At 40.5% G+C, this 26,809-nt stretch overlaps 2 protein-coding genes across 3 annotated transcripts in view; both read right to left on the reverse strand.

Moving 5' to 3' along the window:
• Positions 1–9,554, reverse strand: part of LOC147625349 (polyadenylate-binding protein-interacting protein 8-like) — a 32,221-nt gene extending 22,667 nt beyond the window's left edge. Inside the window, exons 1-9 of one of the 2 annotated variants that reach the window (XM_086818675.1) lie at positions 8,851–9,554; positions 7,869–7,946; positions 7,684–7,728; positions 7,524–7,596; positions 7,310–7,422; positions 7,056–7,115; positions 6,618–6,665; positions 6,450–6,518; positions 5,639–5,700 (exon numbers count right to left, since the gene is read on the reverse strand). In XM_086818675.1, the coding sequence (XP_086674801.1) occupies positions 5,639–5,700; positions 6,450–6,518; positions 6,618–6,665; positions 7,056–7,115; positions 7,310–7,422; positions 7,524–7,596; positions 7,684–7,728; positions 7,869–7,946; positions 8,851–9,456 (1,154 nt within the window). In that variant the 5' untranslated portion in view covers positions 9,457–9,554. Of the gene's footprint in view, positions 1–5,638; positions 5,701–6,449; positions 6,519–6,617; positions 6,666–7,055; positions 7,116–7,309; positions 7,423–7,523; positions 7,597–7,683; positions 7,729–7,868; positions 7,950–8,850 lie in introns of both variants that reach the window. The other variant, XM_086818674.1, reaches the window with a different exon arrangement.
• Positions 1–26,809, reverse strand: part of LOC147625348 (polyadenylate-binding protein-interacting protein 8-like) — a 99,678-nt gene that overhangs the window by 22,667 nt on the left and 50,202 nt on the right. The window lies entirely within an intron of this gene.

The following is a 26,809-nucleotide window of genomic DNA, read 5'->3' on the forward strand; positions in this document are numbered from 1 at the left end:
AATAGGAAACAAGAACTCAATAAAGTATACGAAGCAAGGAAACAAAGAAAATGGGCAGTCTACCGTAGAGGTAGAGCTGTTATTGTAGATTTCAGGACAACCAAACATGGTAGTAATGAAGAGTAGCTGCTAGAGAAATCCTTCATGTTATCTAGGATTCTCCTACGGTCATGTAGGGAATTTGAACTATTTTTAGTTTTATCTCTATTTTCATTTTGTTGCCCCCGAAGTGGAATGTAATCACATGGATGTATCTGATTAGTCCTATAGGTCAGATGTGGCCTCTAAAGGACGTTAATATAGTTTTCTCTTTCTCTCTCTCTCTCTCTCTCTCTCTCTCTCTCTCTCTCTCTCTCTCTCTCTCTATACATACATACATACATACATACATATATATATATATATATATGTATGTATGTATGTATGTATGTATGGACAAAGCCATTGAAATTTGAGCTATGCAAAGCCCGACGCCCTTGACTTAGTGGCCACCACCCACGCTCACATCACCTCAAGAGGATTAGGGCCGTCATTTCCCACCACTAGAGAGCTTTCTACTACCTTGTCAACCTCACTACATTGCATACCATGTTGTAGCGCCCTATGCCAGTCTTGGCTGATGCGAGAGCGTGAGGCTCTGTGTGTTTTTTTCCATGGATATTTCCTTTTAGTTTTACTTTCAGTACCATGATGATGTATTCCATGGACATGATGTAACATTTTCGTCTCCTAGGTCATTTTGGCCTTTTGATGACGTTAAAACAACTAGAGCCTCGGAGATCAGAGATACCAAGAGATCGCGACTACCCGGACGCAAACCACCACTACTCCATCATGCCCAGTCTGCCTAGATCTAGGCACCATACCGCAAAGCTATGGAGGAGAGAGTCCAAAGACTACACCAAGCACAACAGATGTGAGTGTCCTCCCTCCATGCCCCATGTATGAAGTACACCATCCCACCATCCCCACTGGGTGGAATTAGTAGTATACCACTTACCATGATTGTACATCTATAGCATACTAGACAGTGACTGCATAGTAAGCTGCACATGACTAGGATTAGCTTTTCATTTTCATTTCAGTTTTTCTTTCCATGACACTCAGGACATGGACTTGTTGTATACAGATTTGTCTCATAGGCCAATTTGGCCTTCCGTAGAAGTTAATATAACTTTTCTATGTATATGTATATATATATATGTGTGTGTGTATAAATATATGTATATATATATATATGTGTGTGTGTGTGTGTGTATATATATATATATATACACACACACACACATATATATATATACACACACACATATATATATATATATACACACATGCATATATATACACACACACACACACATAGATGTGTGTGTGTGTGTATATATGCATGTGTGTGTGTATATATATATATATATGTATGTATATATGTGTGTGTGTGTGTGTGTGTGTGTGTGTGTGTGTGTGTGTGTGTGTCAAGAGACATATGTGGAAAATACTGAAGCTAAAGGAGCAAAGCCTTCAGTTCATACATGGAGCCAAGCCAATTCAGCTCAAAACAAGGATAAAGGAAAAAGCAAGCTAGTGGAAAATAATTCATCTTCTCACGAGGGTTGGCAGAATGCAAAGAAGACGGTGCCTCTCAAACAAAGACCTCTCCAATCTCATAATTGGGATGCTTCTGCTCCATCTCCTGGTCAACCTTCTACCTCTTCGGACAGCCCCATCTCAAAGGCATGGGTCAATGCAGTCAAGAAGGGTATTCCACTTTGTGAAGAAGATGATCTAGTCAGGGAATTGGATTCTGAGGGTCAGCAAGACCCTGTGGCAATGGCAGAGGCCTGATGCCTCCCTTTCTCTTTGAGGACTACTCATCTCTTGTACATATTTTCATGCGTACTTCTCTTAAATGTTTTTCTTATAACATACAGGGCCTCTGCAATCAGCATAAATGGAGGCTCCTATGGCATTATATAAATAATACTCATCCAGATGTTGTGTGTTTGCAAGAGCATAATCAGCATTCTTTTGCTGGCCAGCATGGGTTCTTTTCAGGATATGATATATTTTATGCAGGATCTAAACAATTCTCTGGGCTGTGCATTTTAGCCAGACATGATCTGCAGCCCTGCGTAGCATATAATGATCTTTGTGGCCGATGGATGATTATCCAATGTATGATCAATGGAGAGATTTTTGAAATAGGCTCCTTGTATGCCTCTCAAATTTCAGCTTCCAGAGCTCAAATGTGGGACTCCATAAAGCAATATCCTTGGTCCTCAAATGCTCTACTTTGTGGTGACTTTAATAATTCTCCTCACTGGAAGGACAATACCACACATAAATCCCATATGCTACCCTCTGAAATCCAGCAATGGGAACATATGACTTCATCACTTCATACTGCAGATTTATGGACAGCAACTCACCCTTCAGTTTTGGGATTTACACATCATCATAATGCTTTTACAGAATATTGGGCCAGGCTTGATAAATGGTATCTTATTCATGCTCAGCAATATGATGTGGCTCTGCCCGCTGCCTGCTGGCTGATGCTCTCTCTTCCTCCCGGACATTGGGCCGCTCCATCCGGCAAGGCTGGCCTCTCAGTGCCTTACTATATGCTATCGCTACTCATCCGTTACTGCTATACATGGATGCTTTGGTTTTCGGAGTGGCGCTTGTATGGCATTGCTATTCCTGGCGGGACGCCTTTTGTTAGCCAAGCTTATGCTAATGACTCCTTTTTCTTCTTGCAATTCTCAATCAGATGTTCAGCAGCTTATGCAAGCTCTTGATCTGTATGGTTTGGCGGCGGGGTTAAAAGTTAACTTTGCAAAATCAAAACTCTTGCCTTTGCATGAGTGACTGGCATCGTTTCTTGTGGCCGGGGCTCTTACTCCCTCTTGATCATGTGGTGCCGATTCGGGGTACCCCATGGGTTGGCACATTTCCTTGGCACAGGAGAGACATTGGGTGCTTCGAAAGCTTTACCATAAGCTGGACTACTGGAAACTTTCCACTTGGCCACTTCATGTTCGCCTTCGGATTGTCCAGTCCATCATTATGGCTTATGTGCAATTTCATCTGCCACTCATTCCTTGGTCTTCTTCAGACATTCAACAATTTGTCCAGAGTGAGAGAATGTCTGGCATACCAAAACTGATCGTAAGGCAATGCGTCTTCTCAAATGCAGTTATGTTTGCACGCCAAAGATGCATGGGGCTTGAACATCCTCAACACCAAAACTGATCGTAAGGCAATGCGTCTTCTCAAATGCAGTTATGTTTGCATGCCAAAGATGCATGGGGCTTGAACATCCTCAACATACATGTTCATGTGCTTGCTCGCAAGGTCATGCTCTTGCCTACTTTCTTGGAACATCGTCAGCCCTAGACACTCATGCTTTCTCACTTGTTTGCCTCTCTCAAGATAGCAGCATTTGGGCACTAGACACCAGCTATCCCTGATGTTATTTTCGGGCATTTTCAAGGCCACATTCATGGCTGTCCTATTTCTACCCATTTGATTTACGATTGGCAGCTGCTTTTGACACATTTATCTTGGTCTGGCTGCCCTCCGGATCCAGGTAACTGGCTTCGTCCAACAAAGTCTACATTGGACTCGGGTTTTTGATTCCCCTTTGGCACTTTTTCAGCCTTGTAAGGCTTATTTTTTGCATCGCTTGGGCATTTCTCTGGTGGATGATGTAGTGGATGACAGTGGCTGCACACTCTCTTTTCCACAGGCTCGGACATGGTTTCATCTAGGGATGCATCACCGGCCTATATGGCATGCTATCGCTGAGTTGCTACAACCTTTCTAGCCGGTGCCTCGCCTGTTTTCTCCTCTTCTACTGCTTGATTGGACGTTTGATCGGGGGATACCAAGTTATTCCACTTTCTCTTTTGCCAATCTATCTGCCAAAAAAGCCTACCGCCGCCTTCTTCCACAACCATGGATTTAGGAGCATGGCAATCGTACAACTTGGCACAAAAAAGTGTGTGTGTGTGTGTGTGTGTACATACATACAACTTGGCACAAAGTCAACCATGGACTTTTGATGATCTCTGATATATGTCGAAACTTTAAAGTTGACTCTTTTGGTAAATGGGAGATCACTCTATGGGAGATTTTGGTAGGTCATGTGCCTGGTGAAATTGTTAGACGTCCTTATTCTACTCAACTAATTAAAGACTGGCAATAGATTCTACAACATCTTCATTGGTCGGGCAGACCCCCTACGCGCAACTACAGCCATTTGGTGAGTTACTGGATGACCCTATTGAAGGGCAACTTGAAGACTAGACTTTGCAAAGAATGGAACATGGACCATTCCCTAAAGTCCCTTTATCACAGCTCATTGCTTCTAGATTATATCGTTTGATTCTCCCAGAACCATGGTTTTCTAATTATGCTAATCATTTTTGGGGAATCCATCAAATCGCAAAATGGTGGAAGCAAAATTTGCACAAGATCTGGGACAACAATTTACCTCTGAAGCAAAAAGTTTTCATGTGGAGATGTAGTGCTAGAGTATTCCTCTTTGGAGAATTTTTGGAAAACGGGCATATTGCGTCCGCTAAATGCCCTTCGTGTTGGCATTAGAAAGAAATAGTGCGGCATTTATTTTGGTATTGTTCACATAGTAGATCTTTTTTGCGCAGACTGTTTGGATTACTTGTGGTAAGATTTCAAAGGATCACTTAGTCCAGGAAATTTTGGATGTTTCGAAAATACGCACAATGAATGGATAAATATGCTCTCTTTATTGCCTGCCTGTGATTTTGAGCACTATTTACTATATAGGTTGCTCACAATCAGATGGTTTTCCATTCATCAAAGATTGATATGTACTTCTACTTCCGTCAATCTTCACGACAATCTTGGCATGACAGCTATCAACAACTACAACAGATTGATCACGCTCAGTTTGAATTGTTTTTTCACCGTTTCTAGATGTATATCATAGTGAAGATCCCTCTTCCAAGGCTTCACCCCATACATTAATATAGACAGTGTTTTTACCCAAAAAAAAGTGTACATACATACATACATGTATATGTATGTATGTATGTACACACTTTTTTTTTGGTAATATCCAGTGCAGTATATTTATATGCTCATAAATTTACATGATGGGAGGTCTCCGAAAAGGAGAGTATCCCAAAGATCAGAAACATAAAAAGAAAAGCTCTATGCAAGAAGCATCCATATCACCCTCATGGCAGGCATCATATAAGGATTGCCGCAATGAGGCTCGGAAAGATTCATATGACTTGTGAATTTGCCGACCCAGGTATGCCAAATTATGTACACACACACACACACACATATATATACACACACACTATATTTGTACAAATAAATATTTGTGTGTGTAATGAAGATATTAAAATTTTTTAACCCCATAGATTTTTTAACCAGGGACAAAATCTTTCAAAATAGAACTTCACAAAACCTCAAAGCCAAAAATTTGTGACTATATAGAAAGAAATGTTTATAACCCCAGTGACACATTGCGCACTACACTTTTTTTTTTTGTCTAAAAACGATATGCAAGAATCCTATTTAGGTAAACAAATGGAAAAGTTGAAAATCTCATTTCAAGTCACTTGAAATACTGCATAAGTATGAGTACCTGATTTGACGCGAGCCCAAAATAGCACCACTATGGTTAATAGCTGTCTTAGCACTTTCAGCCTGCAACCATCCCTTTTACTTTAACACATAGCAGATGTTGATAAAAATGAATCTAATTATATAAAGATATTTGTTGGGGGTGGAGAGAGAGAGAGAGAGAGTAACATCTACAGAAGACCTGAAAGGCCTATGAGACCATGAAAAGTACAATGATACCATGGGTATACAGTGCCATGGAAAAACTAAACAAAGAACATGAAAACTGAATACTGAAACATGACTTATAGTGGGCCTCATCCTCCCCTATGGTGCATACTCTGCATATCCGCTCCTCTCGTGGGATGTTCTCGTCTCTCCCACTCTCTACTCGGAGGCAGTGGGAGGATACTCTAAGCTGACCAACCACGATGTGACATGTGGATCTGCATGTACCTCGGGATCTCAAGAATCCTTCCCTCAGTGAGTCTTAAAAAATGCTCTGTAGAACTCATGTTTTGTCCCTGTCTCTGATGATGACACAAGCTTGGCTTATGTGTAGACAGAGTAGATCCAACCAGATGATCAGGTTGATCTCCTATCGTTAGAGGTCCAGGTGTGGGAAGTCAGGATGGATATGACCCGAATATTTTGACACAACGTTTGATAACCGTTTTTCATGCTTTTCAAGGAGCCTAGTCCTCAGTGCACCACTATACCATGTAAAATGTTCCCTTAGATTTTACCCAAAACACACAGAGCATCAAGAAAATCAGCAACTGAAACCCTGTTGTCAAAAAGAGGGAAAATGCCAACAGATAAAATCAACTCACCCGCACAAACTCCACAAATGCAATCCCGGTTGAACGGCGGTAGTCCCCCAACAACCTTAGTCCTGCTACCTGACCACAACTGAGTTGCAATTTAGAGACGCGTAATTTGAAAGAATCTATATTACCATCATCAACAGAAACCTTCAAAAGGTACTTCTAAAGCTGTACCTCACCGCATGATTGCTCAAAAAATGACTTTACATCAACCTGTAAAACCTACACAAAACAGCACCACTCAAAGAAAAGTTAACACCGTGTGTGTTATGTGCCTAAAGGACAAAACAAGGTTGGCTTTTTTTATGAGGTCATGCTGATAATTGTTGCGGCTGGCTAGGGTCTAGCCTCAGGCTCGGAGCTGGTCTTCTAGAGCTTGGTCCTGGCCTCATCTGCCTACTGATCTCCTGGGAATCATCTGAACTGGAGATAACAGGTTAGACCTAAACCAACTGCACACCTCACCTAAACCCCGAGTCCCATACCACCGAAAGACCGAACAGAAGGGTTGTGCAGTATAATGAAACATGAGTGAAGTCATAGTAGGGGCAACAGCCAGTGCCATTTTCCATCACTGACAAATACATTGTGATAAAAAAGGTTGTGTTTCACCTCCTTGGCTATATTTGTGCAGTAAACCGTCCTTGCACACTTTTCACGCTCATCTCCTGACTGCACACAAGTACTTCCATAAGTTCTGTTTTTTTTTGGTGAGGTGTCAGGGCTTGAACTTTGAGTGGTTTGCGTTCAGCCAAATCACTCAGGCAAGGGCCTGCTGACAGGTACCAGGACAAAAATCGAGTACAAGTACAGTCCACTAAGATTGCACAGATTGAAAGCAGCACTTAACTAATGCATTCTCTTACTTGGGGAAGAAAAGTTTCGTTTACAGGATCAATTGCAGTTTTGGAAGGTAATACTCTGAGAGGGTAACGACCCAGGATGGTTCCCGCAAGGCCCAACGCTGCCCTTGCTCCCTCTGCATAGTCAGATGCAACAATGTATTACAAACTTCGAGCAAGAGGGCTACTTCAAAGATAGCTAGAGCCACCTCAGTTGAACTAAACTCTTGACTCTCACCCTCATCAGTGAATTCCACAAATCCAAATCTCAGCACAGATTTTGGATTTCCACACACCCGACAGTCTACAGCCTGTGCAAAGTCAAATCCCAAGTATGCTTTTACACCATGTGTTTGTGAAGCCTCCAAAAGCTGATAGATAGAAATACACAAACTGACCTGGCCACAGCTGCCAAAAAGGGCAGCCAACTCCTCCTCCGTAACCTAAGGAATCAGCATAAACATGAATTGGTAGATTAATTGTTAAACTAAGACTAAGATCTGGTGGCACTGTCTTTTGCACGTGAAATATGGATTTGATATGATTGAAACTGCTCAAAAAGCAGCAAAAAAAGCACTCTAACCTGTTGGTCAATATCTGCAACATAGACAGTCCTTCTGACACGTTGTGCTTTGCTTGTTCTGCGATTGACATAATTTTTCTGCTGCATCAAGAAAATCAACACACCGGATGGCATTTTTACCATCAGATGCTCTGAAATTCACATAAAAAGGGGGACTATTGCAAACAAATGCAATGAGATGTCACATAAGATCAAGGAACTATCGCCAATGAGGTGATAGCTCAAGTGGTGAAGGTGTTTGCCTAGGACCAAGAGGCTTGGATTCAAAACACCCTTGATGCTTCCTCGGCAGCATAGCTTATAGGTGGATAATTAAGTGCCTACGGGTGGTGAAACATCACAGGAGCATCTTGGGCCTAAGGCCAGTCAAAAAAAAAAAAAAGATCAAGGAATTACCACATAAGATCCCTTTGAAATGGAAAATTGTCACATCACACGAGGCCCGTTACACATACCCCACCGCCCATGTATGGGCCGGGGATTGGGCGGGGTAGATTGCCTGCCCATGAATTATGGGCGGTGGATACCCCCACCACATCAGCATGGGCAGGCAGGGGTATGGCGATGTGTAATGGGCCTGAGATCACAAAAAATATCACATCAGATAACTGTCAGATTGTCTCAAATATACAAGATGGCTTGTGATTGGGGAGTTTCACATGCAGTAGCGTGTCACGCAAGATGGAAATTTTCGCAATTTCACATGGTATCGCTTTCAAGTGCAGAGTCTTGCAATCAAGTGCATATTATCGCATAAGATCAATTTTAATCGAAAGCAGTGAGATTTTACATCAAACGAGACCCGAGTTTTTGCAAATCAAATGCAGTAAACCATCCTTCTCGCCTCTGATGCAGCCCTAACCCTAAACGAGAGCAATCACAAGGTAATTCTCTGCAGATGCCACCTCCTTCTTCACAAAACGATGATCCGAATGCAATCCTCGTGGCCTAAAAACAGCCTTATAAAGTGGCCTTGCGTTACCTCATTGAACTCGATGCGTGCGGAAGAAGGCACAAACTCTTCGGCGTGAGGGTTGAGTCTGGAGAGGAGGTCTTCCCTGTCAGTGCCGAGTTTTTTCTGGGAGCCGGCATTGGTGCTGCTTTCCGAAAGGGGGGCGCCATTGGCTAGGGTTAGGGTCCTTCCATCAGTTAGGGCTTGGCCATTGGCTATAGCATCAGAGGCGAGAAGGGAAGAAGAAGGCAGAAACTCTTCGGCGACAGGGTTGAGTTTGGCGAGGGGATCTTCCTTGTCTGTGCCGAATTGTTTCTGGGAGTCGGTGCTGGTCCTTCCATCAGTTAGGGCTTGGCCATTGGCTATAGCATCAGCTAGGAACAGGATCGCTTTCTTCGTCCTCACCACCGCCACCATCATAATAATCACCACCACCACCATAATAATAATCTGCAAATACTGCACCATTTTGAGCTCGGTCACAAAACCCAGACAGAGCTCCCATTGCAGCTGCTGCTGTTGATATTGATCGAGATATGAATCGCCTGAAAGACAGTAGAAATTCCCAGGAACGGCGAGCCCCAATGCAGGCAAATTCAGGGCAAGCCCATCTACAGCACTTTCCACAACTGCCATAGGACAGCACGCCCCAAAACGGTTGCAAGAAGAAGGCCGACCGGGGAGGCGGGGGCGGCAGGTGGGGTTCTGAGTTCTGCTGGGAGCAGAAAACGACAGAGTGGAAATTGCATTTTTTTTAAAAGAAATCCTAGTTGCAGAAAACAATGACACAGTGGAAATTGCTTTTTTTTTAAAGAAATCCTATTTATATAAACATCTCCACGTATAAATATTTTGTAGTCTTGTTAGCCTATCAAAAAAAACTAGAATGCTTGGGTACCTTTATTCACTTTATTGCTTCCTCTTCAAAGTGCTTCAAAAGAACTTGTGTCATCTTGAATCAACTTCAATTTGAAAGCATACCTAGAAGGGATGCTAGAGTGACATCCATAATTGATGGACCTCAAGCCTATGCTTACATTTGGCGGAGATCTCAAAGTACCTCGCAAGACAAAACGTTACAAATTCATTACCACATTTGAATCTTAGTTCTATGTCATTAGTCAAGTCATAGGACTTTTGTGCTTGTTTGCATGAGTGAGGGGGAAAAAAAACATACATAAAGTATGGTGCGGAGTTGGCACAATCCTTCCCAAAAAATAATAAATGTAAGAAAACGTGCGTGTTTCCCATTTCCAAAATAACACTTTCAATATTGAAAGTGGACCAAAGATACATCTTTAGTGTTGAAGGTGGCCACCATACCTTCACCACTCTGCATTGCTGAAGTCTGGTGCCCTCCAAAGCTTGAGAATTTGATACACATCTTGCAAATGCTCCAGGAAGGTGTCATGCTTGTGCCAGCACTGCGATGCTCCTATCTCTCGTAGCACCTACATAAGCCCTAGCAAAGTACGCTAACACTTTTACCGTCTTCAATATCTCTTGCATGCTCCAAGAACATGAATTTGCAAATATACTTGGAAAGGGTGCTAGAGCCACGTCTATCGATAAACTGCATGCCTATGCAGTTTCTGATCGATGGAGATTTGCGACGCTCCTATCGTAGCACCTACATAAACCCTGGCAAAGTTGCATCTATGGTCGCGTACGCTCACACTTTTGTCGCCTTCAATATCTCATGCACGCTCCAAGAACATGAATATGCAAATATACTTGGAAAGGGTGCTAGTGCCACGTCCGCTATCGATAAACTGCATGCCTATGCAGTTTATGAGCGATGGAGATCTTAAGGTACCTCGCAAAAAGGATAATTACAAATTGGTTAGCACATCTGAATCTGAGTTACACGTCGTTGTTCAAGCCATACGAATTTTGTGCTTAGTTGTGCAAGTGAAAATAAAAATTTAAAAACCATATGTAAAGTATGGCGGGAATGTGGCATAGTCCTCCCCAAAATTTTATAAACATAAGGGAATGTGCCATTCCCTGGTTTCCCAAATAACACTCTTGGTATCGAAAGTGGACCAAAGATACACCTTCAGTGTTAAAAGTGGCCATTAGTTTGTTTAAATATAAAAGAGAGAAAAAAAGGAATTCTTTTGTCAACCTGCAATACTGACGTCGATGTTGAGACATGTAATTCTTGGCCCTTTTCCCAACCTCCAATGCTGCCACAAGCTTTCAAGAGATACTTGGGGAGACACCTTCATGTTGAATTAATTCAAAGCATTTGATTACCTTTTCACTATGCCTTTGTTCATTATATCCAACAATCAATGCATTCCAAGAGACTACATTTCAAAACTAGTAGCTCTTGTCTGGTGATGACAAAGTAGGTCAAGTTCTTGATTGTGTGTAGGCACGTCTTCACTTCACCAATCTCCATAGCCTAAAGAGCTTGTCTGATGATGGTCAATGTCTGTCTAGGAAGTTAAGGGCAAGGTTGAGGGCTTGAGAATAGGCTGCATATCCAAGGTATTTGGGGGGACTTCAGCTCCCGTGGGGAAAATGATCCCTTCTTATAGTGGACCGTGGCAATAAACCAGCATACAACAAGGGCTGCCATTCCTAGAAGCGGCGCTCACTTCTCGACACAACGCCCATCTCTCTCTCAAAAGCCGACTAGGATACATGAAAACCCAAACTCTTCCACCCAGAGAGGAAGTGGGTAAGGTCTTTTGAAACGTGAGATGGACGACTCAGTTACCTGCATTGCAAAGAGTGGACAATGAGAAGCTGAGATCACACACGTGTTGCTACCACTGGACCGAAGGCGTTTCTTGCTGGAGCGAAACAAGAGAGAGAGAGAAAGAAAGAAAGAAAGAAAGAAAGAAAGAACGTTGTATTAACGTCTTCAAAAGGCCAAAATGATGTCATGGAAGGGTTACATTATATAGTTCAAGCGAGGGGAAGCGTTGGAGTGGATATACTAAGGTTTAATACACAAATATAATTTAGAGTGAACAAATAATAGGGTTGCCATCAAGTTTTTTCCAAAGGACCCTATAAAAAAGTATGAATAATCCATTTCTATAGGGTTTTTTATGCTCTTTTATAGGGCTCATAATGAATTCTTTTTATAGAAAGCAATCAATAACAATCTTTCATATATAATATCTTTGACAAATATAAGCACATCATGTATGTTGGTTTATCTCTCTCTAGTTTTAAATAGGTACTGCAAAAATGTAGGGCTTCTCTGACCCCCTCTCTTTGTCTCTCCTTTTCTATAGCAAAGCTCCTCTTCACTACACATCTCTCTCTCTCTCTCTCTCTCTCTCTCTACTATCCAAAGTCTTTTTAAATTATTAAACCAGCATGCTTGTCTTTGTGCTCAGAGACAAGCATGCTTGTCTCTGTGCTCAGAGCATAGAGGGAACGAGGAGAGGGAGGGAGGGAGAGAGTTGGTGGAAGAGGTTCCATAGGAGAGTGTGGAGGAGATTCTAGAGGAAAGGCAACGGGTTCTCAAGGAAAGGGCTCAGGTGGAGCTAGTGGAGCACATTCAAGAGGAAAGAGAGAGGGTTTCAAAGGAAAAGAATAGGGAACATTTTTTTAACAGAAGCCCAATATCCAATACTTGTATTCCTGAATAATTAATAGACCACACAAAGCTTGGAGTGAATAGGACAATATATATATCCCCCAGTTGTGGCGTGCCGCGTGATTGATTCTCAATACTATAGTATAAAATTATTGGAATTCGTGTTTCATAGACAAGTGTCAAAAGGCAGCATGCCCTGAGAGCTCTATACACACACACACGCACACACGTGGAGGTTCTCTCTTTTACGCATAAGTCTCCGTGTACACACACACACAAAAAAGCGGAGGATCTATCTTCACGTGCGTGTCTCTCAAAGCATTCCTAAAATAGTAGTCGGCGTACTCTTCCCTCCCTAAGTCCTTACTGCAATAATAGTCCTTAATGGGGTAAGGTTTGTGCGGGGTGGAAGCAGGGATGCTCGTAAGGATGCACAATTTCCACCGAAAAAAAAAAAAAAGGGGTCATCAAAAGGGGGATGTTGGTGGGACCTTCGAACATGATTAACTAAAGTGGCCTAAGCGTTGATTAAGCCCACGTAAGCATTATTTCCTCAAGAGCGAAGTAGTTCCTTAATTTATAATGTCAAAAACACGCTTGCTCACGTCAACCTATAATTAACAAGCTCCCACCAATTCATCAACAAGCGGCACTTAGGTTATAGCCTCCAGACTATAGGACGAGCTTGCAATCTTTGAATAATTGAGGTGGGGAGAGCTACGCGATAAGGGCTCTTAAGAGCCCTACACCGCAAGGGCTTGGGTTCAATACTCGCCCCCTCCTCCCGCATGCCATGAAGCATGGGTCTGTCCATTTCAGCACTAATATAAGAATAAAATAAATAAATAATATCCTCTCAAGAAAAAAAATCTTTGAATAATTTGTCCCAAAAAAAAAACACTTGTGGTGCTTGAATCTAATGCGAAGAGACAAACCATGGAGATAAACGCCCAGCACCGCCATGCACTGCCACCCACTCCCCTAAAGTTACTAAGGTCTTCACTTCCTACGGTCCCGCTAATGTTGCAAACTGAATCATATTAATAAACCCCAATAAACAATGTTGGGGGCCTAATTATCTCTCTCTCTCTCGGGTGCATGTCCACATTTAAGAATTCAAAGCACATTTAAGAACCCAAAGCAAAGCTTACAACTTCTATTGATATTTTCAAACAATTACATGTATATAAAATTACATGTATATAAAGAAACCCTACTTGTTTTTTCAATATTTGTTGTAGAAGCCACTATTTCAATGGGATGACTAGTTAACTTGTCAAGAATGCAAATTGACAAATTGGGATCACATAGTACAAGGAAAGGTTTTACATTTCATATTTTGTAGTGAGCAAATTGAGAAAATTATGAAGTACATAGTACATAGCAAATTGACAAAGTTATGAAGTATATAGTACAAGAAAAGGTTTTGCATTTAAAATTTTATAATGAGCATGTGAGCTTTCAAAAATATTCAACCAAAAAGGAAGGAAGACATTATTTATTTAACCATTATTATGTTATACCCATGATGGCCATGAGTTCGAGGTGAAAACTAATCATACTACCATGTGGGCATTCATCTACACACTTTCTCACATGCACAAAAAATTAAATATTTTGAAGAAACGTTTGCATAGCTATTCATATTCACATTCTTTAGATGCATAATAGTACAAGGACATGTTTCACATTTCAAATTTATAACGAGCATGTGAGCTTTCAAAATATTCAACCAAAAAGATAAACCTGGCTTTTCTCTTTATCTTTCAACTTCCCCTCTAAAATCCCATGAATCAAAGCTACGTTCACTCATAGTAAACACTAGAAGTTTCCACTAAAGGGATTCCCCAAAAAAATTTGTAATTTTTTATTTCGAATTACCGTACACAATAGAAACGTTGACCAATCATAATGCTTTTGTAACACTTGATGAAACATCACTTTAAGGGTTGTTAAAAACATTGTAAGCGGTGTACTCTTGTACTTTTTAAGGGTAACTCACTTGAATTTTTGAAACTTGTTCTTTTGTACATAGCTGCTTTTCAAACTTAGTCTTACTTTTCTCACAACCTTAAGCAAAGGTGGGATTACATCTAATCTTTCATATCAAAGGTTTTCTTCTTCTCTCTATTCCCACATTTTTTCATCTTTTTCTTAGTTTAGACTTTGAGATATATTTTTGTTTTGTAAAGATCTCTATTACCACTATAGCAATCCATAAGTCGATCTATTCTTGTTTTTTTAAATTGTTTGAAGTTCAAGCTTTGATTTTTTCCACATGGGTTTGACATTCTTTCTATTTTTTTCCTTTTTCTTTTTCTTTCAATGTTTCATCTTTGATCTCTTGCTTATTCTTCTTTCTCCATGAAAAGAAGAATAAAAAGAGCACGAAGGATAAGAAGAAGAAACAGAGGAAGAAAAAGAAGAACAAGAAGAAGATTCCTCTTCTTCATTGTGAGCAAGGACACAAAGGGGAAGAATAAGGAGAAGCTAAGCTTCTTTCTCCTCCTACTTTCTCCTCTTTCTCATCCCCCTTGTTCTTCTTATTCATAATGTATAAATGGAGGAGAAGGAGGACAAGAAAAAGAAAGCGGAGAGTAAGTAGGGTAAGGAGAAGAAGCAGGAGGAAGAGCATAAGAAGAAAGAGGAGGAGGATAAGAAGAAAGAGGAATAGTAGAAGAAGAAGAAAAAGAAAGAGGAGTAGTAGAAGAAGAAGAAGAATCTTAGCTTCTTCATTGAGGTCTTCTCCCCCACCTTCACCTCATCTTTCATGTTCTTCTCCTCCACCTTCTTCACCTCATCCTTTTTGTTCTTCTCCTCATCCTCTTTTTTCTTCTTCTTATGCTCCTCCTCTTCTTGCTTTTCTCGTCCTCCTCCTTTTTCTTCTTTTGTTTCTTATGAGCATTAATGCATATTCTATTTTGAGTCTTGAATGTTTTTTCCCTTTAAAGGGGTTTTATTAGTTTTATAAACATCAACCATGTTTTTCCTTTGGATATGCATATTCTTATTTTGTTAGAGTGATAACTTGGATACTGATAAATAAGAGTGATGTCTACGAATAGATTGGCATGCCCCTCAATCTTTTTCTTACATGGGACCTTCTTGTATATAGATGTTAGGCCATGGGTCATATACTTTGGATTAGTATTTTTTATTATCTTTTTTGACACTAAGTGTGTAAGCTAAATAAAACCTTCTTTATACATGTCTTTGGTCTTCTATTACAATAACGAGTTACTTTATGCCATTATATTATTATTACTCTCTTTAATGCTATAGAGCTTGTATAATCATACAAACATGACTTTATAACTAAATTATGGGCTTGCGTTAAAAATGGGTGTTTTGTTATAGTGGTAATTATTTCATAATCAGTGATCGCTTAATGAAACATTTTTTTACATAATATATAAGGGTTTTAAATAAGGTTCTTTAAGTTGTTCTTTCCACATAATGTCCATATAATATGTTCACAATTATAGTAAGTGGATTCCAATGGTAACACCTAACATTTGCATATAAAGTCTATGGATACAATTTACATGTAAAGTTTATGAATACAATTTTCACCAACATCCTAATCAATCGTATACAACTAACCCGATTGTTATGAGCACACAAGTGTCTTTCGAGAGGGTTGGCATCAATAGTGATAAGTTTCATTGTGGGTGAAGGCCTAAAAGCAAATCCATTATATAAAAATTAACATTATAATAAGAAGCTTAATGGGTATGAATAAACTCAAAGCATTATAATAAGAAGCTTAATGGGTATGAATAAACTCAAAGCATAAACATAAATTTTCAAATCTTTCACCAAGGTGAGCCCCAAGTGCAACACTTTATATCTCTAAAGACATTTTTAATGTACACATGCTTTGCACTCCATGCCATACCATTTTAATCTTAGAGGATGAATAGTTTTTTTTGGATGCTTAGTAGCGTTTTATATGCTCCTTTTGTAGCTTTTTTGCCTTCTAATTCTACGGCTTGTTTTCTTGTTGTTGTGAAACTTTTGCAATTAGTGGTGAAATCAATAGCCAAGATTGGTGAAAATAAAAGTCTAAAAAGTGAAGTATGAGGCCTACATGTATGAAGTTAGCATTAAAGCTACCCTAAGCATGCTTTAAATGATGTGGTTGAAGTACAATCCCCTTTTAAGGCAAGCTTTTGTAGTGTCTCAAAATGCAACTAGTTGCAAGGCTAGTTTCTCATGTGGCTTCTTGATGGAAACCAATTAGTGAAAGTAACCAAGATTCCATGATTTAACTTTTAGATAAAATGAAAGCTAAAATTTAATAGGGAGGACCACTTGATTTGATCTACATTATGGCACTTCAGCAACCCTTATGGAGTGTAAATCTAAGTTCTAGATGTGTTGTGTCAAGTAATGCTTAGACATCTTAACATGAAGAGAAAATCCATTGACAATGTTCTACATTAATGTTTGGTGTCCTATACATTTAAGGGTCTATTTCTGTTAATGTTTGGGATCTATACATTTGAGGGTATGTTTCTACATTCCTCAAGGTTGTACCCCTTAAAAATGAGCTATGAATGGGTAAATGCAATAATAATAATAATAATAAATCACCAAGGCCAAGGAAGGCGAAAGAGGTGATGTGTAACACATGCATGAGGTAGTGGGTTAGTGGCACATTAACTCCACACGAGCGATCACATGTCCCTAGTACGTCCATGGGTGGTCAACTACTCGAGCCTTGCATGGCGAAGCCAGTTAGTGGATGGTTTCAGGAGAGGAAGAGGGAGCGAATGGATGGGGGGACTGGGATCCGGAGGTTGAGGAGGAGACAAAGCATCGAGGGAATGACATTGAGGCGAAGAGCTCCAAGAGGACATGCTTGCCAGATTGGCTGAATGAGAGACTCTCTGCACACGCTAAAAACAAGGTATATTTGAAGCTCAATGAGGATTTCGTTAGAAGCCAGATAGGTCTGTTTTTGATGTGCAATGTATTCATCTTCTGTCTGGTTAAGCCTCCATCCAAGGGAGAACTAGGAAGATGGCTTCAAGAGAGTATTTTGCATGACAATGTTGTATCTAAGATCTTTTATTTGGGGAAAGGCTTCTTCAATGTCCTCTTTATTGAGGGCCAAATAGTCTTTGAATTATTTGCTAAAGGGCCTCTGTTCTTTAGGCAACGTCTGGTGCATGTCTTTCTGTTTGATTTGTTATTTGATGTTAATAAAAGCTTATAGAATGCATGCCCTGTGTGGGTGGAAGTGGTCCGTCTCCCCCCTGGCTCAGGCCTGCATTGCATGATATAGCCCAAACTCTAGGCCCTGTGTTGTGTGTCCCTAGTGATGAGGTCGGAGGGAGGTAGGGTAATAGTGTCTCAATTACTTGGAATTCATCCATTGAAACCCCAAAATCAATTGATGTGGAACGAGGTCAATTGGGTACTCTAGAGTTAGGTCTTAAATTTGGTGCATTCCCTGGTGCATGCTTTAGATGCGGAGGTTTTGGTCATATTGCCAAAGATTGTCCTGAACTGATAGCCGCTAAAAGGGAGGAGGTAAAAGAGGATAACTTGAGTGGAATTGATAAAGATAAAACTTCGGTGGAAAGCCAGAAGAAAGGTAAAGAAGTAATGAATGAGTCTGGAAAAAATAATGTGGAAGGGGGATGGGTTATGGTTAAAGGGAAACCCAGTGTTAGGCAGGCTAAGGCAAAAGCCAGGAAGGGTCAACCTAACCAAGGAACAGAGAGTAAAAGGCTAGGTTATAGTGGGAATGAGTCCTATTTATTACTCTAATCCTTTCAGTCCACTTAATGATAGTGATAGCCATCCCTCGTCTCTAAACAAAGATTTGACCTTTTAGTTGGATAAGCTTGGAAAGGAATTCAAAATGAACAGAGCGATATGAGGAATGAAGAGGAAGTTGAGATGGTTCCAAAACTGCTCTATCATGAAAAATTCTTTAGAATTTATGGGGTGCACGTGGAACGTTAAGGGCATCAAAGATAAAAAGAAGAATGCCTTATTTTGGGGATTAGTGAAATCTTGGGGCTTGTCAATTTTTGCGGTCCAAGAGCATAATCTTTTTGGGAAAATTCCTAGATTAGATAGATTTAGCAAATGGGAGATTTTTTATGGTGGGATTAATTTTGGGTTTAGTGGGGTTATGACCCGAGTAAGGAGAGATCTTAATCCCAGTGTCATTGCCAATCACCCTGAGGGAAGGATTTTAGTGGTTGAGATTTTGTTAGATGGGGAGAGAATATGGGTTATTAATGTCTATGGGGGCCACAATCATCAAATCAGGAGCAATATGTGGAATTGGATTGCCAAATTAAATGCTCAAATTCCTTGTATTATCCTTGGGGATTTTAACATGGTGGAAAAGGTGGTTGATAGATGTGGTGGAAGCACTATCCTTATAGAGAAGGAGAAAGGGAAATGGGAAGAGCTTAGAAGGGGATTGGGTCTTAAGGATAGTTGGTATCTAGGTGACTGGAGAGACAAGCCGGGTCATTACCTATTTCAGTCTCCAATATCTATCTTCATCCTCCAGAGCTGACAGGGTTTTCTTTAGCCAGTAGGCCTCATGGGTGCCCCATACTCTAAGAGTCTCTGTAGATTGTAATTCCACACTTTCTAATCATCTTCCTCTGAAGTGGGGCTAGAACATTAATACTGGGGTTAACATAGATCTTTCTCATTACCCAACAAGGAAACTGAGAGTGAATATCTTGCTTCTGAAGGACCCTCTCTTTGTGGATTATACAGAAGAAGCAATTAGAAAACTTAAAAGGAGAAGGGGGGCTGATGGTGCATGGAGGCAGTTTGCCAATGAAATGCAGGGGATTATCAGAGAGAGCTATGGGTAAATTGAGGGCAGAGGAAAGGAGAGGGGAAAGAAGGAAGTGGGAACCTATTAGAGGGCAGAGGAAAGGAGAGGGGAAAGAAGGAAGTGGGCAACCTATTAGAGAAGCTTCTTGTGAAGAGACAAACTATAGGTTTGGACGCTGCAGATATAACATTGTACTTTAAGTGCCAGGCTAGTATTAAGGAGGAGGAGGATAGATGTTCCAGAGAACAGGAGAATTGGGATAAATGGAGTCTTTTCAATAACAAAAAAAAACCAAATAATAGACTATTTAAACTCCCAAAAAGGAAGAGTGATAGTGAGATTGTGGGAAACATTCTGGATGAAGTTGGTAACCCTTTGAATGATATGAATACTCTTGCTATGAAGTGGGTTAAATTCATGGGCTCTACTCTTAGCTCGAAGGAATATTGTTCCTTGAAGAGGTTTCAAGCTGAAGATAGGTTGTTGGGTTTATTGAGCCAAAATGTGGATCCAAATAAAGCGAGCTGGTTAGAAAGAGATATTGATGTGGATGAATGTTGGTGTGCCTTGCTAAAACTGGGGAGAGATAAAGCCCCTAGCTGGGATGGCCTATCACAGAGTTCTTCATAGCCTTTTGGCCTTCCTTGAAGGAGGTTGTGGGTGATATTTGTAAGAGAGCCTTCAATTCAGGGCTTATGGATAAGGATTTTAAAGAAGGTCTAGTAAAGCTCATTCCAAAGCAAACTGCCTACAACAACAGGTTTGGTCACTGGAGGCCCATTACTTTGCTGACAGTGATTTATAAAATTATGGCTAAAGTGATTTCTCTTAGAATTACTACAGTGCTGCAAGATGTTGTTTCCAAAAAACAACATGGCCTTATCAAAGGAAGAGATGTGGCTATTAAAACTCCATAGAAATGTGGCTATTAAAACTCCATAGAAATGCATCATGTTGCAATTGGATTTAGAGAAAGCATATGACAGGATTCATTGGTCATTTGTAGCAAGAGTGATGGAAGAACTAGGTTTCAGACAAAAATGGCAACATGCATTTACACTGTTTCTTGGGGAGGCTATTCTAAGGTGTTGTTAAATGGAAGAGTGGTAGGTGGGTTTGAGATCAACAGATTAGTCAGACAAGGTTTTGGTAGTTTGGGCAATAAATAGGTTCTTGGAGAAATTGAAAAAATGGGAGGGCATCAAAGTTCCCTTCCATAGCAGGGTTGATATATGCAATACAGTGCTAAATGCTTATTTTATGTTTCTTTGCCCTATGTTGGATATTGGGAAGTGTCATTGGAAGAAAATTATAGGACCTATTAGAGACTTCCTATGGAGGAATGGTAATGGGGAAAAAAAGTCTCTGCTTGGCTAGCATGGGACAAACTGACAGTGCCTAAAGGAGAAGGGGGAATTGGTATTATTCATATGCCTACTCATTGCATTGCAAGAAATGTTTTGATGCTTCCTAGATATTTATCTCAGAACACTATTTGGGCACTAATGATGAGGGAGCTGGTTGAGCTCTCTGATGTGATGGCTAAAGGTAAATGGGTGGATCTAAATTGGAAGGATAAACTCTTCTCATTTGCTCCTCTTAAGACTAGCAGCTCAGCAGTTTGCAAAATGTTATGCAAAATTCGGAAGGGCTGTTTGGGTCTCATGATCTGGGATGGGGGTGGCAAAGTGACTGGTAACTTTATGTTCAGTTTGGGTATCTGGTGGGCTCATAAATTTAAACCCCCTTTGGCCTTACTTGACATTTCTGCTCTGCAAAGAGTCTAAACAATAAAGGCCTTACTTGACATTTCTGCTCTGCAAAGAGTCTAAACAATAAAGGCCTTAGATATTTGGATGACTGTTGGGATAGGGATATGGTAGGGTGGAAGGATGTGGATCATATTACTTTGGAATATCAATTATCTAGAAAGGAAAGGGATTTGATAGCCCAGGTATTGGATCTGTTTTCAAAGGGAGCTATGTTCTACTGCTACTGATGTTTCAATCTGTATTAAAGATTGGGCCTGGCTTAATGGTGTCAAGCTAAAGGATGGAAAAACCAAAGAACTATACTCACTAATGAGAAAAGGGGATGCCAATGTGTTGTATTGCAATAAAATTTGGACAGTCAATTGGAGCCCATCCAGTTGGGAAAAGAGATGGAATCTTCTTTGGGGTTGCCAGATTCCTAAGAAATTTCAAGTTTTTTTTGTGGAAGGTATGCATGTGGGCATTACCTACTACTAGTTCCAAACTTCAAAGGAGAAATATATCTAGTGGCATTTGTCCCAGGTGGTGCAGGTCATCACTTGAAGACGGTAAACATGTGTTTTGGGACTGCCCGCCGGCAGATCAGGGGTACTTGGTACAAATTGTCTAAATGAATAGAGAAGAGCTTGGGTATGCAAACTTGCTGGGGGGAACTGGATCTTGGGTAAATGGTCATTTAGTGATGAACTTACTGGTCTGGTTTTTAATATCATCAGAGCCTGCATTTTGTGGGAAATTTGGTCTAGCAGGAATGCCATTGTGTTTATGAAGGCTGTATGTACTAGCTTGCAAGAATCAGACTTGATGCATGTGTGTGTGTATGTGCTGGTACGTGTGCAATGTGAATAAGATAAGATGCAATGACCTGGATATGTTGATACAGAATTTGCAAAGGAATATCATCTGAATCTTGCCCAGAGTTTGGTGAAGCTTCAAACATACTAGGAATGTATTCCTAATATTGATTTGTATGTTGCAGGTGAGATGTTGGGAAGGGAAGAAAAGACCCCCCAAATTTGGACCAAAAACTCTAAGGTGGTATCGTAAAGCTATGTAGTGCTTATGTTTATTTCGATTGTGTGAACATTATCTAGTGACTTGTCTATGTAGTGCTTATGCTTATTTCTATTGTGTGAACATGATCATTAACATTGACTATGTGAATATATTAACATTGACTATGTGCCGAAGTTCAAAGAAGAAATAGTTTGAGTGGTATCTTGACATTAATACTATCCCTAACATTGATTGTGGTGGTTGGTTATCAATGGCTTCAAAGTTTTTACTAAAGGAGGGTGTTGAAAAGAAAAGGTAAGCAAACCCCCTTCCTTGAGTGACATAAGGCAATTAAGAGAGAAAATAATCTCATATTCAAGGTTAGAGGGCTCTATAAGGGGAAGAAGGGATGAGGAGAGATCATCCTCGTGCATGTCTCATAGCCTTACGTAGCAAGGACACTTCACCCTAAAAAGGTTTAGTGTAGACCCCAACATGCAGCATACTTCACTGGTGTTTCAAGTCCTTCCTTCCTGTGAACTTGGTGTAGAAACCTCCCTCCTTCCATTTGATCTTGCTATAGGTGCCTCTTTCCCTCTAATCTTGGTAAAGACACCTTGTATCCTCTCTTTAACCTCGTTAGACCTACCTACCTCCCTTTTTCCTCCCACCATTTAGATCATTAGCAGATATACTTTTCCTTCGACATTTGTGCAAAATTCCTCTCCAAGATACCACGGGTTATTAGCTCACACAGAATGGAGAGCTAGAGTCACGCATACACAATGATCAAAGACAAGAACATAAGGATGTAGAGTGTGAGAAAGATTGACAAACATAAAGGAGAGATATGAAGCTCTCTACAAGTACAAAGACAGTACATATGAGCAAAAAACCCTAAACTATGAATGCGGTTACTTATATACTAGCTAAGCCTAAGGTGCCCGTTTACACCTAGATAGCCATGGGGAAAAACTTGCTAGGACTAAAAGCCCATGGCATAAGTGAAGAGAATCACAATGTAGTGCTACCAAATATCTAATAAATGCTTATGTAGTACAAATATGAGTTTACAGAGATTGGAGATCAGTCTTTGAAAGGGAAGAGGCCCAAAGCTTTGTGGAAGTCCTCAAACTTTTTCAAGATAAGGCTTTAGTTAAAAGATCCACCACATTGACATATGTACTACAATAGATCAGATTGATTTCTCCTGCATGGAGCCTCTCTTTGACATAGTGGTAATTCCCTTCAATGTGCTTGGTCCTAGAGTACTAATGAATTTCTTTCCAAGTGGTAAATCTACTAAATCCCAAGTACCATTTTTTTAATGGAATGAATTTCATTCAGCATGGCTTTCACCCAATTCGGCATGGCAATTAAGTGAAGATGGTTGTTTTTTCACATCAACTCAATCCTTAAAAGGTGGCTTCACATGTTCACATGGCTTAGCAAAAATGAATTTGGGTGCTATTTGATATCTTCCACGCATATTGTAAAAGTTTAACCTCCACATCGTGGGGGATGCCCATGATAGACGGTGTTTGCCAAAGTGTTGTCTCGTCGCGCCCCATTGAAAGTGGTGTCTACGCTTTATTAGACACAAGTTACTCCCTCTCCATGTGACCAAAGGAGTTGAATTTTTGAAATTTAAAATCTCATCTCACACTTGGGTTCACGTTTCTCTCACGATTGGATTGTAGAAGGAAGCATTTTTATTGTAGTGCACACAAATAGAAAGATGCCAAATTAAAGTCCGTACTGATCTCTTTTTTTTTTTGAGTATAGGGTGGAAAGGGCTCTTTGTGGTGTCCATATTGCTTGACTTTGTCCCATAGTTTGTGTCTTTCTCCTTTGCATAGTTTGCATCTCTCTTGCTTCCTTCACGTAGTCTATGCTCTGTTATTCTTTTTCTTCCTATGTCTATATTTATACGTGTATAAAGCTTTATGTTTTGGACTTTATAATTTCAAAAAAACAATTGGTTGCATTGTTGCATGGTTGTTCCATGAATATGTCAATGTGGAGAAAGGAGAGATTGAAAATTTCATTAGAGGGAGGGTGAGATATTCTTCTAGGAACAAATTATAATCACCCATTAGTAAATTAATCTACTTAGGGACCAATTAATCTATTAGAGGAAGGGTGAGATATTCTAGGGACCAATTATAATCACCCATTAGTAAATTAGTCTATTTGGGTTAAGGGGACAATTGACCATGTTATTTTTTAATGTGAGTATAGGGGACAAGTGAATTTTCTTACAACTTTTTAGGCTTCCTTCTCGATATTTGGACTTTAAATTTAATGCTATGTTCTCCTATCGAAAAAATGTATTCCCACTCTCCTACTCCATCCGCCTCTTTTCCTCTAGCACTTGTCCCTACACCCTCCTACTCCTTCCTCGTCTCTTTCTCTATCACTTCGCCTCCTCCCACACTCACAACTCCTCCGTTTTTTCCCCTCTCCAGTTCCTCCCTCTCTTCATCCCATCTTGCTACAAATGCCTCCCTCTTGTGGTCTTGCTACTTCAAGTGCCTCCCTTCAGTTTCATGTGGTAGTTATCCCATATGAAAAGTTGGATAGATGTGTGCAAAAGTACAATAATCCCATATAAATGGTTGGAAGGATGTGTGGAAAAGTATAAAAGAAACATGGGAGGTGGCTAGGCAGTTGGGTGTGTGACCTCCTTGACACGCTTTCTACTTCAGTGTATCAAGTTGGTATAGAAGCACGGTTGGTTATTATGGGCTACCACACCTCCCAAGAAAGAACTCTAAGCATTCATCATTGGAAGAAGTAATAGGTCTTAAACGTCGTAGGGAACTTACCAATGCTTCAAGTTCGTGTCCCTTGAGGTTTCCAAGCTCACTTCGAGAAGCTCCAATCCTCCAAGCTTCACCTCCACGTTGTCACCGTAGAGTCACTCACACCACCACACAAGGCAATCTCTCTCTCTCTCACTCCTCTACACAAGCTTACAAGCATAGAGAAGGCACATGTACTAGAATACACTCTCACACTCTCTCTCAACACAAGGCAAGAGCTCTCATAGCACAAAGGGGGATTGTGTCCCTTCATTATGAGAAAATGGCTAATGTACAACTAGCCCTTATTTACACTTGGGCGCCCAAACCTTACAAACTAAGGCCTTGGGTGGCCAGTGTCTCATAATCTTACAACTTTTATAGTGCCTTTGCATGACACTTATTAATGTCCTCAAATGGAGGAGCATACTTGTTTATCTAGAATGGGATTAACATCCCCCCCTACTTGATGTAGGTTCTGTCCTCTCAGAACATGTTACCGAGGTCGAAATACCTAGTCATCGAACTCATGATGATAAAAGTTTTGGCATGACTGAAGCTTTTTTAGGGTTCTTCTGAATGTAGAATGGGAAGTTCAGAACTTGGTGTCTACAATGTCTTTAAATGTAACATGCATGTATGTTAGTAGACATTTGAGGCGGTGGTAGTACAACATCATGCCGCACTCATTGGGATTATGGTTCATGTCGAAGAGTAGCTGATCTACCTTAAAGCCATCATATCTTTCTTTGGGTTGGTCAATAAGCACCACGATTAGCTTTAAGAATCGGACATTTGCTACAATTGTTGGATTTGGAATACGGCGCCATGCACATATCCATGTCAGCATTTGTTGTTGTTGTTGTGCTATTGTCGCGCAAAAGCTACTGGGACAAACAATGGAAAGTTGTAGCACAAATGTGAGTCACGTTGCTTTGCATCATGGAATTCTAGGGGCATCATCCTTCTTTTTACTAGCATGTACAATGGCTCCACTCTTTGTGTGGGCGGGGCACACTGGTATTGTTGGCTATACTCTGGAATGGTTAAGTATTCCTTCCGCCATGCTGGCTGTATACCAAAATCTACTATTTTGGGACTTACATCATCTATGACTATTGTGGTGTAGCGCCCTCTTGTATGGACAGGATGTGCTTTTCGCCATCGACGGAAACAATAGCTAATCATAAAACTAACAATTCGGATCTCAAGTAGATCTGCCAAATGAGGGTTGGCCAGTTTGGTATGCTTTGCCACATTTACCCATAAAGTTCCTTCTCCTAATAGTGGCAATAATTCCTCCAGTTCTGGCATTGGTGCATGGAGAGGATATGGTAAATACGGCTGCCTTGTAGGGGTGCCTTTGGAGTAGGCTTCTAGTAGTATTCGTCTAGTTGATTCAAATGGTGTGATTTGCATTAGCACCTTAAACATCAATTTTGACTTTAACAAGGGATTGCCTACTTTGATTAATCCTTCATATTCTGCACCAGACAAAGACTCAAGCACAGTGTCATCAATAAAAGGCTGAATGTTATCTTGTGGTTGAATGTGACGCACTTCTTGCGTTGGCCACTGTGGTGGAGATGGGTCGGCAACTCCTTGGGGGTGAGAGTGTCAGTGGGAAATTCTAAATGGATAGAAGGAAGACGAGAGAATATAAAATCTACCTCAGACTTGTTATTAGTAGGAGTAACACTAGGGTATGGATGTAGTAGTTTACTAGCTACTACAGAGGAAAACACAGGATAAGTGGTGAGAGTTGAAGAACTTGGTGTTTCCTCTTTACCCTCTTCGAGCTAGGGGGTGGGTGGTAGGGCTTGCTAACTTTCATGAACTTCTAGAGTTCTATGATATCTTCATTAGTTATATCAGGATATTTGATGTGCACTTTATCAAAGTTATAGATTACTGTAGTCATCATGGCTTCGAGATGTTATGTATATAACGATAAAGTTTGAGAATGCCATAAGGATGATAGAGGGTAGATTCACTGATATTTAAGTGTTGATGCGTGTTATAAACTTCTAGCCATCCA

This window comes from Cibotium barometz, chromosome 24, assembly GCF_041138505.1.
Source record: "Cibotium barometz isolate CiBa-2024 chromosome 24, ASM4113850v1, whole genome shotgun sequence".
NCBI classification, from domain to species: domain Eukaryota; kingdom Viridiplantae; phylum Streptophyta; class Polypodiopsida; order Cyatheales; family Cibotiaceae; genus Cibotium; species Cibotium barometz.